The 14,674-nt window shown below is 36.8% G+C and overlaps 1 protein-coding gene across 3 annotated transcripts in view; it reads right to left on the bottom strand.

Annotated features, from left to right (window-relative positions):
• Nucleotides 1-2,070: 2,070 nt before the first annotated feature.
• The window catches only part of PIK3C3 (phosphatidylinositol 3-kinase catalytic subunit type 3), a 67,413-nt gene continuing 54,809 nt past the window's right edge, over nucleotides 2,071-14,674 (bottom strand). For all 3 annotated transcript variants that reach the window (XM_068176515.1, XM_068176516.1, XM_068176514.1), the window contains 2 exons: nucleotides 6,721-6,846; nucleotides 2,071-2,801 (listed from right to left, as the gene is read on the bottom strand). In XM_068176515.1, the coding sequence (XP_068032616.1) occupies nucleotides 2,787-2,801; nucleotides 6,721-6,846 (141 nt within the window). In that variant the 3' untranslated portion in view covers nucleotides 2,071-2,786. The remainder of the gene's footprint in view (nucleotides 2,802-6,720; nucleotides 6,847-14,674) is intronic.

Consider the following 14,674-nt stretch of genomic DNA (forward strand, 5'->3'; position numbering starts at 1 on the left):
GTTTATGCACTCACACAAGTAGAAGTGCAGGGTAAAACTCCTGTCTGACATTCCCATGGGTACCATCGTCTGTCTGGGGTTGTACCTTTGTGAAATGTACAAGGATTTCACCTTATAAAATTGTACTCCTCAAGACAGACTTTCATGTAGTTATTCAAGGGATTCAGAATTTATTAGAGACAACAGACACATAATACACTCATGGTATCATACAGCAATATCAAGCCATAACAGATAACCTATTATATATATTAACTCCAGTAAGTCAAAGGTTTTGGTAACGTACCAAAAAAAAAAGAAAATTCTTTCATTTAAAACAAAGTAATTTATTTCCCCTCAGCAACCCAGCTTGTTTGGTTTTCTGTTTTTCAACTGTCTGTTTTACTTCAAATAAATTATGCCACATGAAGCGCTAAGAGCCATCCGATTTTACAAAACAAAGTCAGAACTTCGTATAAGACTATTAGAAAAATAAAACTATTGATGTTTTTCAATTTTCAACAATACTTGATATTTAGAAGGTAAGGCCTAAAGTATAAATCTACTTGTATCTAGTATGTTGTAGAAGCCTCAGTGCTGTCCTGTTCTTCATTCTATATTCTGTTCCTATGAGCTAGGAACAGAATAGACGTATCAGCCTAAAAAAAGCCACTAGCTGGATGAGAGACATATCCAGCTGGTTTGTCAGCGCTCACTGTTGTACAAAATTCTTTGGAAAATACACTGAAAATATATGCAGAGTCGCTTCACATGCAGAAACACAGATGAACACACTGGTTGGACTATTTTCCATTGATTCAGGCAAACTTTTCTGCTTCTGTGCCTGATATTCTCCATTTAAAAAGTGGACAGTGAACTACAGTGAAGTCTGGCTCTATTCCTAAGCCTTACCTACTGTAATGACATTCCACTTAGGTTCACATGCTGACATTTATAACTTAAGACTACAGTTTTTATAGGCTGTTGCATAGTCCAGCATATGAACAGGTTAATTCTAAAACACAGGACACAGTGAACAACCGTGCACTTATAAAGGTCAATATTTAACAATTCATAAACATCTCTGCAAAGTGAAATGTGTTGTAGGATCGAGTTGATGATGTCTTTTGGGTTCTAATAAGGAGGCAACCTTGACCTGTCTGGTCAGCTGGTACACAGCGGGTCATTCCCATATCCTTCATAATTAGACTTGAGCAGGAATAACAGGAAGTTTTCTTCAAAAGAAATAGATGAAAAATCCTACAATATGTACAGTTGAAAGGGCTGAGGTCAGAGACAAGAACTCAAGTCAAATGAAGTGTGGCTGCTTTATAAAGATCAGAAGTTGTCTGAGCACATAGGATGCACATTCAAAACATATTAAAAGAATGAAAAAGACTTTTTTTGCAGAATTCTCTCTGAACATCTGAGAAATCCAGGCTCTCAGGATTATACTTGGAAGATGCCACAAAGCACTGTACACAGAACAAGTTCATGCAAAACAGAGGCAGTAGAGGAATATATAAGTCTAACAGAAAAAAAAAAAACCCAAAAAAAAACAATGATCATTACTACTTCTCCAAAGAAAAGTGGGCTAAAGATAAGAGGGGCTAAAGATACTGTGGCTCCTCTGTGGCACAGTGTATTCCTAGACAACATGAGCACCAAGCAACTAGGGTAATGCTGTTCTTAAGTCACACATACAGGGCAAAAAAGGAACAAAAGCACGAAGCAAAAATGACTCACAAATACCAGTCAGATTCACATTCAAATCAGTCCCTCTTATCTTTATAATTGAGAAGGATTTCTTCCCGACTTAAAGTGTTATTTAAAAAATACAGGACTATTAGAGCACCCTTTGAAGAGAGCCACACATTTATGAAGAGCTAATTACATTATTGATCATACAAACTAGATTCATTATGAACTCAACATGTGGCACAAAAGTCATTTCACGAGTGGCTTATTCCAGCATCAAGTAAATTGAGAAGTGAAAATCCTTGCAAAAAGACAGTAGTTACAAACATAATCCTCTAGTGTGCCATGTCTCAGCAGATAAGATTAAAAAGACAAAACAGAACACCTCAAGACTGCATCAACAAAGGTTTTTATTAGAGTGAAGAATATATAATCACTGTACAGAAAACATTTAAAGTGTGAAATACTGAACTGTTCACTGTGCATTCTCGTTGCTGAGCCTGTTAGTGATCATTTAATTTACTGCCTACAGCTGGGATAACTTATCAGCACTTAAAAACACTTTGTAAGCAGGCAAGAAATGATTGTCCATTCTAAACAACACCATTGCCTAAGGCAGGAAATAAGGGATCATGTGAATTACCTTAAAAATTTATTCAAAGTACAAAGTGGGTGGGGAGGGATGAGAGGGGGTGAGAGGGAATTACCATAGTTTTGTGAGGGGTTTTTCTACACTGAGAAACTACAGTCTACCTGCTTTAGCTTTCTATCTACTTCTATTTTAAAATAAGAAAATATATTAACACGTACAAGAATTCACCATTAAATCCAACCTCTTCCAGTTATCTTTGGCTTGAGAGGAAGTTGCTTACTTCAACCTTTGAGGCTCCCAAGGATGGTAAAAGAATAATCTTCCTTTAAAAATTGTTCGTTTTAAACCTTTAATGAACAGAGATTAAAAAAGCTTCTCTACGTTCTGAGTTCTTGGTTCTTCACCCTATTAAATCTGCAGCTTTTGCCTTCCAAAACTGTTTGGTGAAGTCTACAAGGGCTTGAGAAGGTCTCTGTTTTGAGCATTTGCTTGTTTCCACTAAGAGCAGGCAAAAAGCTTATTTTCTCCAATACTGAAAGAAAAGGAAAAAACACAACAGCACAGAGATTACTCAATCTGCTTTACTCTCAAAGAACACCTGCTATGCACATATTGAACTCTGTGTTGAAAAACATGGTGAAATGTGTAAGGGTAGATAATTTTCACAACCTTTTAAGGGAAAAAGCAGAAGCCAACTCTATATGCCCCTTGACCAATTATTTTATCCAACATACACAGTCCTGCTGGTAGACATTCCCTATCTTATTTTGACATCCAGTAGGAAGAAAAACAGAAGCCCTGTGCTGAGGTGCCTGCATTCCCTGATGCAGAAGCACTGGGATTACAGCCTGGAGATATTCTAAATCCATGCAACTTCTACAGCTGAAACTGAGTTTGCTCCTTAACAGGTATCAGCCAACCATTAATAAACCCCCAAAACTTCAGTTACAGTTTAGGTGAGACACCCTGTATCTCACAAGCTTTAACTTTTCTAATTACTGCTTACTATGTCAGCCCTGAATACAACTGACTTGATTTGTAAATTTAGAAGGGAAATAAAATGTGAAACTAGACACTTCAACTGTAGATTGTTTCCTTCCTCTGCAGAAATAAATAATGCTGCTAAAATGAAGTGACTCTCCCGGGAGAAATGGCTATCCAGTCTTCATTACTATCAACTAAAATTAGTAAGCACCTTTTCCTCCTCTTGAGAACTATTGTACAACACCATTAGCCTATTCAAAATGCTGAATTTATTTACTTTTAAGACAACTTTTTTTTTATAACCATTAAGGAGACAGGCAGTGCATGAAAAGGTCTGTAAAATATCTGATAAAATAACAGATTAGAGACACATTAGAAATTAAACTAATGGTTTCATAACACAGCTGTAAATGGAACACAATTTAGAATATTGTTATACAAGAACAATACTGAGCTGATTCCAAAACATCCAGAGTACTTTATCCAAGAGTTTTACTTAATGCAGGGTGACACATACAACACTGAAACACCATGGTTACTGTAATAACCAGCCTTGTTAAAAAGCTCTTAAATGCTGCAGTAGACTGCACAAATTCCTCACAGGCCTATTTTGAAGGCATTAAAAGAATAAATATCTACTGATAAACAAAAAATGTGTTGAATGAATGTGAATGAATGTATTTCATTTGAAATGAAATATTGTGTGGCATTAGGCCAAATCTGCTGTTTACACTTGTGTCATAACACCTGTGTAGCATTGGGGATTTTTCCAGACAACTTATAATACTATGATGAGCAAGGCTATTGGCAATTCAATGCAGAATTACAGATGAACAAACTGAAAGCTTCAATTGGCCATTGAGTAAGATGACCCCTTCACAGCAAATTCATGACCCATTAATTGTTCATTTGTTTAACGATTTGCAGACTCCACAAAGACTACAGCAGCAAATTCTTAAGACTGTCTTAGACAAAAAGGAAAGATAATGATTTTGACTGATGAAGTAATAAATATCGCTAAGAAGCATCCCATTTCACCCATAATATAGAGAATAGTCATTAATTACACTTACTTTTCATTGGTTTTTTTGGAAGTATTTTTTAAAAAAATACATTAATAAAGCACAGATTCTTAAGACTTGTCAGCTGCTGATTAATCTTTGTCTATTCTTTTTGCATCCTCCTCACACCTGCAATCCAGTATCTTTGCAGGAAAAAGCCTGCAAGCCTAAATTTTTTAGAGTATGAATAAAGGCAGTAACTGGAACTCCAAAACTAGCATCACATGGAGTCATGAGATGCCTTTAGCACTTACAAATTGAGACACTTGTTTTTCATTCTAGGCACCAGATGCCCAAAGCAGAAAGGAAAGCTAAAAGCACCTAGGTTGCACACTCTGCAACAGTGCACAAAGATTGCACAGAGCCTCAGGAAAATATCTCTGTGATGAAATTCGGCACAGGCCAGCTAGAGAGGTAAAAACGACAAAGTAAGATAACTGTATTAGGCCTACATTAGTGGCTGTCAAATCTGCTTATTTGGTATCCGAAGTGTAATACACCAGTGGGCTTGCATATTAACTCCCAAAAATATGAATGGAAGATGCAATCAGTGCCTGCTGGAATATGTATCAGGTTTTTGCTTAGAACACCATTCCTGGAAGCCAGAATCACAGAATGGTTTGGTTGGAAGGGACCTTAAGATCAGTTAATCCCAGCCCCTCTGCCATAGGCAGGGACACCCTCCACTAAACCAGGTTGCTCAGAAACCCCATCCCACAGAAACCTGGAATAACATTCTTGGGTACTTTTAAATATTCTGAACAAATCTGTCCTGTAATTTTAAAAGCAGAGTTAAGAACTGAAGAAAGATCAAGCGAAAACAAGCCTGAATGGAAAAAGAAAAGGTCACCTGAATCAAACCTGTAATACACTTTCACAAATGCAGTAACAATTATCTGGGAGAGTGTGGCAGTCACCTAAGGCCAATGAAGTAAAAAGACATGTCTTAAAAAAAAAAACAGTGACTGTCAGTATGTAATGAAAAGAAAGGCCTACACACATATTGGACAAACTTAAAACTTCAATCTTGAATATTTCTAATACTTTTTTTTTTTAATTTGAACCCTAAGGCTGATGCCAGGCATTTTTCACTTTGTCTTATGGAATTACCATCCTACATCCAAAGTTCAAAGTAATCCATAATGAATGACAACAAATTTTGTCATATCCAAATAATTTCCATATAATTACACTTCCTTTTTTCAAATCTCATAAAACATCACCTTTATTAAATATATACGTAGATGGAAATGACATTATTTCTTCTCATCCTGCACTACAGTGCAATTCTTCAAAATAAAAACTAAGTTTGAAGAAAAGAAGATATGCTTTTTAGTAAAATGGATAGCCATAACAATAGTTCTCCTCAGTTCATATCAGAATTTGACTAGCCTTTTGAAGAAAGAATCAATTAAAAACCAGGATAATGACTGGCTTTTCAGAGCAGTTTAATTTTCCTCCTTCATTCATTTCTTGTCATGGTCTAATACTTAAGGCAAACAGTGTAATATCTTAAATCCCCTATAAACACAAACTAAATGTCAGATGGTTTTAAGGAAAAAAAAGAATTGGAAATTCAAAGCAGAAATGCTTTTGTAAACACAGTTTTATTTAACATGGGAATCAAGTATTTTATTGTCTTTAGTGTATATTGTAGTAATACAGCACAGAGTATAAGATGTTGGGTTAAACACTTCATTCTTCATACAGGGTATATTGCAATAACAAAAGTAACAGAGGTAAAAATCTATTGTCAACCCAGATCATCAGCAAAAAGACTGCTGTAAGGTCCTCCTAGAGCCTTCTCTTCTCCAGTCTGAAAAATCCCAGCTCTCTCAGACTGTCTCCCTAGCAGAGGTGCTCCAGCCCTGTGATAATGTTTGAAGCCCTCTGGACCTTCTCCAGGTCCCTGTCCCTCCTGTGCTGGGAGCCCAGAGCTGAATGCAGTGCTCCAGGTGGGTCAGAGCAGAGCAGAGCAGAAGGGCAGAATCCCCTCCCTGCCCTGCTGCCCACGGGGCTCTGGATGCAGCCAGGACACATTTGGCTCTCTGGGCTGTGAGTGCCATGGCCAGGGCATGTGCAGCCTCTCATCCAAAGCACTCCCAAGCCCTTCTGGGCAGGGCTGCTCTGGCTGCTCTGGGTCTGTTCACTCCCCAGCCTGGATGGGCATCAGAAGTTGCCTTGTCCCAGATGTCAGGCCTTGCATGATTGCTAACATGCTTAAAAAAATTTTATAGGATCTCTACAAGCTTGCTCTCCAGTCCTAAGACCTCTACAACCTTGTTCTCCAGTCCTTATAACTCAAAACAGTTTCATCTTGTAGTAAAATGAACTAAAACTTATCACTCGCAACCTCTCACCTTACTCAGCTACCACAGAGACCAGCAGCTGAGAAGAATACCTCACCTGTGCAAACTTGTGTATCTGCTCCACGACAGCTGCGAAGAGTGCATGGACACTCTCATCAATTAGACTCTGCATATAATGGACAGCTTCTTCATCAGACAGGTCCAAACGAAACTTGTCCTGCACCTGGAATGGGAGTAGAAATGGCTAAAATTAGTTCAATGGTTAAACACATGCTTTATCCTGTCAATGTATACAGAAGAAGACACGATGATTTTGGCTGTTTAGTGGAGGATCTCTCTCTTACTTCTAAGCTACAGCAGACTGTTGGAAATGTACAATGGTATTTAAAACACCTATTTAAAATCCTTTAATAAAAAAATAGTGTTAAAATAAGCTAGAAACAATCCCCTAATTCAAACTAGTAATTTCAAAGCTCAAGGTCAAAAAGTCAAGAGAAGCACTTGGAAATACAAGTTTAAGTGGGACTGAAATACTATGAGAAAAAGAGGTAACATTCAACATTTCACTAGAGAATTGAAAAAACCAGAGAACTTCACATATTAAATATGAATTTGCAAGAGTCTGGATGATCCTATTAATTTTAGATAGGATGCAACACTTTGTTACTCTAAACCTACTTTCAGAAACTTTCAGAAACTGTAGGGCAGTTAAGTAAAGAATACAGAATGAGAGGAAAGTGTGAGCAAATCACCTCTGTCAAAACTGACCTTTGTATGGTAAGTGTGAATTTCATTAACTGTATCCACTGGCCATGAACAGTTCATTGGAGATACTGCTACCCCTTACATGTTTTTTTCTTTTGACAGCAGCATTGCACCAGTAACACATTCTGCTTAGTACTTGCAACTTGTACATGAGTTAAAAGCTGAATGCACAGTAATTAAGAATACAGCAATACCTGTATTTTCCAATTTCCACCTTGGCAATGCCAAGAACATCTGTGAAGGTGCAGTAGAGGCCTTTCTGTTACTTCCAGCTAATTCCAACAAAATAGTTCAGAACTGATCCAAAATTCCCTAACATACTGGAGCCCAGCCCTAACTCCACTGAGCCTGGTTTTACCCTCTTTCTCCTTGAAATCTCATCTGATTAACCTAGATTCCAGCACTGCCTAAGCAATACTATGGCCATCATTTAAAGTACTAGTTACCTTGCAAAGTAGTGCTGGTAACAGTATGTAAATTGTCCAGCAAATTCACATTGTAGAAGATTTATTGTTGCCATGTTGTCACATGCTTTATTCTCATAAAGATAAATCTCAAACCATTCAAGCTCTTGTGGAGACGATCATATTGAAGTATTTCAGCCTCCTGCATAATGAACTAGGTAAAATGGTATCAAACAATCTCTTTTACCCTATCTTTATGCCAAGTCAGAATGTTTCACATCCTAGGTAAATTGTTTCAATGATTAATTGTCCTGTTTAACAACTGTGACTTATTTGCTATCTGAATTTGTCCAATTTCCATCTCAAACAGCTGAGCTCATTAAAACTTTTTATATTAAAGAGCTGTCAATCAGGAATCTCTCATGTAGGAAAATATCAAATTATTTAAATTGGTTCTTAACCTTCTCATGGCTGTGACTGTAAGACAGAATCAAGTCTTGCCTGAACATTTTCTAGGAATTCACTGTTTGTTAGCCATTGACAAAATGTAAGCTAAGTTATTTCAACAATTTTCATAATAAGGCTGAATTTGTGAGGTGATACTACCTTCATGTCCTATTTTTATGCTTTCTATGCACCAAGGATACCACATACTCAACCACTCTCTTTATGAGAGCAAAAATGCTCCAAGATTTCAGCTGAGTGTTAACTGATTTAGTATAACTCTGTGTTCCTTTCAAAGGCAATATATTCCAAAATAGTGCCCTTCAGCACTGTAATAAAAAGCCTAAGCTAGCCAGCACAGTATGGAAAGATTACAGAATCCTTTAGTTTGGAAAAGTTTTCTCATTCAAAATAACCTTTATAACTCTGTTGCTGATAGATGTGAAATAAGTATAAAGTGAGTTTTTCCTCAACTTCCTCGCAAAAAGACGTTTGATCAATATGAAAGAATGGATTAAGCCAAAAAAGTTCAAACTTTTAATTAAGCATGTTACCAGTGAGAGATTCAGCAGATTATTCCAAGAAGTTCTTGTTATGAAGAACTTTCATCTTCATAACAAACAAGAGGAGAAGGAAGTTTATTAACTCTCACATCAGAAGTTTTCAACAGTAAATGACGCACACAGTAGAGTCCAACAGAATTTAATGGACTACTCACATGCTTGCAATTATGCAAAAGCTTAAATACATCCCCAAATTACAGCAGAGATTTCTTTCAGATCTAGTTTAGTGCTCACAGAAAAGATGATGTTAATGAGAAAACATCAAAATCACTAAATCCAGTTTCAAGAAAAATAGAAAAAAGTCACCGTAACACTCTTTTACACAACTTAAGTAATCAAATATTTTGGCAATCTTCTAATTTGTTCATAGAAGACCTTCTCAGAATTTCTGCAGTTAGTTATATTAAGATGCAGCTTCATTCTATGCATTTAATGACTAATTAAACCCATTTCCCACAAAAAACACTGGGCACACTGATATATCTGCAAAGAAATTAATCCATGGTTAGATCTTACAATCAGTTTGCAATTAACAGAAGGCTCAAATGATGCCCAGTACTGAATCTTTGCTTGAAAGTTTTTCAGCCCTGCATCAAAACTGATTGCTGAAACCTAGATGAGAAGAAACAAGACAAAATTACAAATAACCTCTTGAGCTGCAACAGCAGCAACAAGATTAATACGCACTAAATTATAGTTCCTGTACGAAAGCAACAGTAATCCTTATTTGAAATCTCTCAAGTTTCAGTGTGGGATGAGATCTAAAAGCTGACAGTTTCTCACAGATGAGGTCAACAGGAAGAGATTTTTTTCATGGTGTTAAAAATACAGGTAAACTTGGGCGGTGAAATACTGATGAGATATACAATTATCTCAATTCTACACATCTATGAATGATGACCACCACAAAGGCATCAAAGACATCCCACCTGAAGACTCAGAGCTTCCCACTTTGATACTTAAATCAAGTGCGTTGTTATAGTTCAGGATTTGTAAATTAGAGAAAAAAATAAGCTTGATGAATCTAGTTGAACTTTCACTTTGTTTCCAGAAAAAGAAACATTAAACTCCATTTGATATATAAATACTGTTTTGAAACATTAAATCTCAACAGCAGAATTTGAATGTTCCAAGGATGAATAGGCTGAATAAGTAAGAATAGTCTATATTAAGGCAGTGACTTTCAACTTGAAACTAAATTAAAGTTGTCCACTTCCTATCCCCCTGAAAAGAGGGCAGTTTAGTATCAAAGTCTACAACAAGAGGATTGAAGAGTTGTAAGAAACTGTTTGACTAGAAATTTTGCTAGACTTCAGTTAAATTTGAAACAGTTTATAAGGAAATTCTGTCAGTTACCCTAATACTGCTTCTGTTTTTCAAATGACAAAAATTAAAAGGAGAAAAGAATATCAAGAACAATTCAGAAGAAAATATGGGGGAGAGAGGGCGAGGGGACAAGCATTTAAGTGTAATTTACTTGTGGCTTAATTTTTGATGATGAAGAAAGAAGAGGATCGTCACTTGCAGCAGAATCAAACAGAAGATGGGAACTTAGCAAAGTAACAAGTCAAAGAAGGGGAAAAAATATTTTACAGTAATAAAAAAGAAAGAAACACTACTTCACACCACTATTATCCCAAAAATCTAACTCACAGGGGAAGAACACATCTACCAGAATAACAGGCAATGTTAACTGATTGTAAACTCAGACTCCGTTCTTTTCCTTGAAGTGTCTTCAAGGAAAACTAAAATGCATATTGTTTGGAAAATGGCATCAAAGATGTCCTATGAAGCTGAAAACTTAGAAAACTCACAGTAAGCCCCACAGAGCTGTGTAAAATAGGAAAAAAAGGATGACAGAAGGAAGAGAAGAAATATTCAAGAAAACACTGATCATCTTATTAAGAATGGTAGTTAAAGATCTGAGAAAATGGGTAGGTCAGGGCCTTCAATCAGTTGAATGAATCTCCAAGTTCAACCTTCTTTCTTTGGCCATTTGGAATGTGATGGGCTTATGACTGAGAAATCATATGAAAACACAGTTGGGAGTACAACTACTGTGGGTAAGTGCACTTCCCTGCAGAGTTCCAAGACTTTCGCTTGTGCCTTTTGTTCTCGAAGCACAAGACTGACCTCTCCCTTCCACCAAAGAGCAGATTTCTATGGACTTTTTTTGTCCTCACATCAGACTTACTGTCCAATACGGACCACAGTTGCCATATTAAACTCAGGATTTTTCACTAGCAAGCATCTTCTTACTCGTAAAACATTACCCGAAATGGATTAGTTACTTAATGCTCAAGGTTAAGACAAACTTTGGAAATTCTGTGGAAACTTTTATAATCTTTAGGGCAGTCCCCAAATCCATATTTCATGGGTATTCATAGCTATGTTTTTCAGAATTACTGATGGCATTTTAAGGTGACATATAAGACGTACATATGAGAACCCTTTGTTAATCCTATCTAGCTTTCAGACAAATTGCAAGTCAGACATTCTGAAGACTGGTGGGGGCTTTAGTATTTATTGTTCCTGCAACATTAAGCAACACTGATTATGTTTTATACAATTTTATCGCACTAGTATGGGATTGCTCATTGCAACTTCAGCTGCCTTAAAAAAAATCTTCAGTGTCCTTTCCTTGTGGGCCACAATATACATTGGCTGTAAGCACTAATAAAATGAGACAAAGATAAATTAACAGCAAAAAAAAAAAAAAAAAGAAAAAAAAGGGTTTATTGTGATTATTTTTACTGTTTTGTCTTATTACAGTATTCAGCATCAGTATTCAGTATTCTGCCATACTACAATATTCATGTGGCAAAAACTGGCACTAAGTGCTTGGCTTAATCGTTATCACATTTCATCTTTTTCAGTAAATACTTTTCTGCTATTCCTGTTGCTTACAGTCAAACAACTCACACCACAAACTATTCAGATGCTTCATTTGCATGAACTTCATTTGAGAATTTGAGAGACTATTCTGACAACAGCCCTTGTTTCCATGGGCTCAATTTGAACAAAATGTGCTTTGTAAACAAGCCCATGCAGGCTTCTCTAATTATTATTATTTTTTTTAATAGAAGACAACGAAGATGTTAGTGAACATGTCTAAACTGAACTTCTGTGAGAACTGGGGTTTCAGCCACTACGGCACTCAAAGATGACACTGTATCTGCTCAGTACTGGCCAAAAACTTATAATCAACTAGAGGCTGATATAAAGCAACAGGAGCAAAAGAGTATTCTCACACTTGGTTCATGTTTTGGTGTTTACGCCAACTTCTGTCTTTTTTCAATATTTTGAAATTAATTAATATGCATGAAAAATCAACAGCCTAGAAACAAAAAAGCTGGGTGTGCAGCTGCAGCATCATTACCCAAATGGACAGAGAGACGAATGTCTGCCTAAGCAAAATAAGCTCAGTGGCAATGTGACACTTTTACAAAGCATAAACCTTCATGGAGCAGCAAGAAAATACTACTGAAACAAACATAATCTAATCAAGTAAAAGTGACTTTACTTCTCCTGTAAATTTCCTACTGGCATTAATAAATCTCAGGAAGATTTCCTAGCACCACCTTTTAAAAAATACTGCTCTTTTTGGTCACGTTAAAAGGGACAGATATCTACTGCCTAAAAAGGCTTATCAAGCTCCAACGTAGAAAGTGCTTTCCATTTCACTAACTTGAGAACTCAACTCTCAGCTACCCTTTGGCTGATTGGGGAGCACAGGGGAGGGGGAAAGCAGTGAGTTTCACAAGCCAGGTGAAAAAAACTGGAACAATTAGCTCAGGTTTAGAAACAAGGTAGCTCAGAAGCTTTCTGTACCTCCAGTCACATCTCTGCTTCAGCTTTTATACTTGTAGAATAAAAATAATTTTACTTAGACATATTTAATGTTAAAGGAAAAAAACAAGTCTGCTCTCTCTTTTTGCTAGTTTCCAAACAATCAGACTGATCACTTTCTTATCAAGGGGGGTGAGCCCCCATCAGTGTTCACACAGCCTTGGAAACATGGAGAGTGCTCTCAGTATTACAGCCCACAGACAGACAACTTTCCTCTCTTTTGATCTTATCCTTTTTTGTGTCTATCCAAAGGTGGCACCAAAATGAATGGGGCTACTTTCACAAACAGCAGTTAAGCTCCTGCTTATGGGAGCCTGGTATTTGTGCTTTCTGTGCTCACAATAACCTTGCCTATAATGCAGCATCTTTGCAGCACCTTCTTTAATCAATGGACATCTAAAACAGAGCTTAGTCAATTAGGACCCTCTCCTTTAATACCTCTGAATCCTTTGTCTGACAATGAATCATTGGTCCCTGATGATTTCTCATTTAAAGGTCAAATTTGCTATGAAGGACAGATAGAAACCATCTGGCTTTTCTGTAGAAGAATAAAAAGCTTTTTTTGTTAGGAGGTGACAATGCTGAATCCATTAGCTACATCTGAAGTGTGATGGTGCACCTCTTCCTTACGCAAAACTGGCTAGATAATTGACTCCAGATTTTAGTCATTACTACTTAGAATTTATAGCACTGACTAATTTTACAATGCCCAACAATTAGCAATTAGCACTGCAGCTGTGCTAGAAATGGAAAAGCACGGAGCAATGGCAGGAAAAAAAGTGAGTGTAGAGATATCTTCATTGTATTATTAGTTATGCATTGACAAGTCAATATAATGATTTCAGCCCAGTCTTTTTCCTGAAATCTGAGAAATGGAAAAGCATATGTGAAGAGTGGAAAATTTAAAGGCAATTATCTCAGAGGCCAAAGAAAAGGAGACACAAATTGAGGAGAATTCTCTGTGACTTTTCAATTTAATTCCATTTTGTGACATTTTTGAGCCAGGTTTTCAGAAAAGCCTAAATCAGAGTGGCAGTGGGAGACGGTGCCATGAACCATGAGATGAAGCACACTACACCGACAGCTTTCCTTATAAATAATATGGAGAGGACAAAAGGAGATGAAAGGATCAAAAAGACAACTAATTTTAGGCTTGGCAGTTACTTTTTCTTGGTCAAAATCTGACAAGCTTTTTACTATGAAACTAAACACCAAGAATCTGAAAAGCGTTTCTCCAGGTTTGAGGGTAGAGACAATTTTGTGTAGTGGGTAATCCCTGTTTTCCACATTTTCCTATGGGGAAACTAGTGATCAAAACTTAAGTGAGGAAAGTGAGTCAGTACAACAAGCTTTTCTTCCAACTGGGAAGTCCTAGCCTATTTTTCTATAAATACTGGGTAAACTTACTGAGTGATACTGTGTATACCCACTGCAAGCAGACAGCTGGTTCATAAACCAGTTTTCCATACGCTCTTCAAGAATAGTTGTGAAACTTCAAACAGAGCTTTGTTTATTTTCAGGTCAATGCTGACTAACTTATTTTCAGTCCAATTTCAGCTGTGAAAATGCACAATTAAGGTTAGCACTGATTTAATTTCTGAAAACAAATGCTATGCAAAGCAAGTAAGAATGTACTGCCAAATTCTCATGTGCTCTAAATCTGTATCTTCAGGTGAAGCCATAGGGAGTTTCAGTTTCTTTTCATGCTAACAGGAAAAAAGTATCACTATTGCCATCTTTTTCTGGTAAGTAAATCAGTTTGTGTAGTCTGCTCTCTTTCGTACAAGAAGATTGTTGAAGTTCCTTCAGGGAGGACAGGAACAGAGCACCCAGATGTGCTTAGACCATCCTGTGCCAATAAACCATATAAAAGGTTTATAGGTGCAGTCTATACTTACTTTACAGAATGTTGTATATGACATAAGCTACTGTTCCAATTTTGCCTTCACTCAATCTGAGTTTCTCCCAAGATATTTTGTAGCTTTTGGACAGAAACAACACTTGGACAATATGCCTACTGTTAGAC

The sequence above is a fragment of the Anomalospiza imberbis genome, chromosome Z, assembly GCF_031753505.1.
Source record: "Anomalospiza imberbis isolate Cuckoo-Finch-1a 21T00152 chromosome Z, ASM3175350v1, whole genome shotgun sequence".
Classification (NCBI taxonomy): domain Eukaryota; kingdom Metazoa; phylum Chordata; class Aves; order Passeriformes; family Viduidae; genus Anomalospiza; species Anomalospiza imberbis.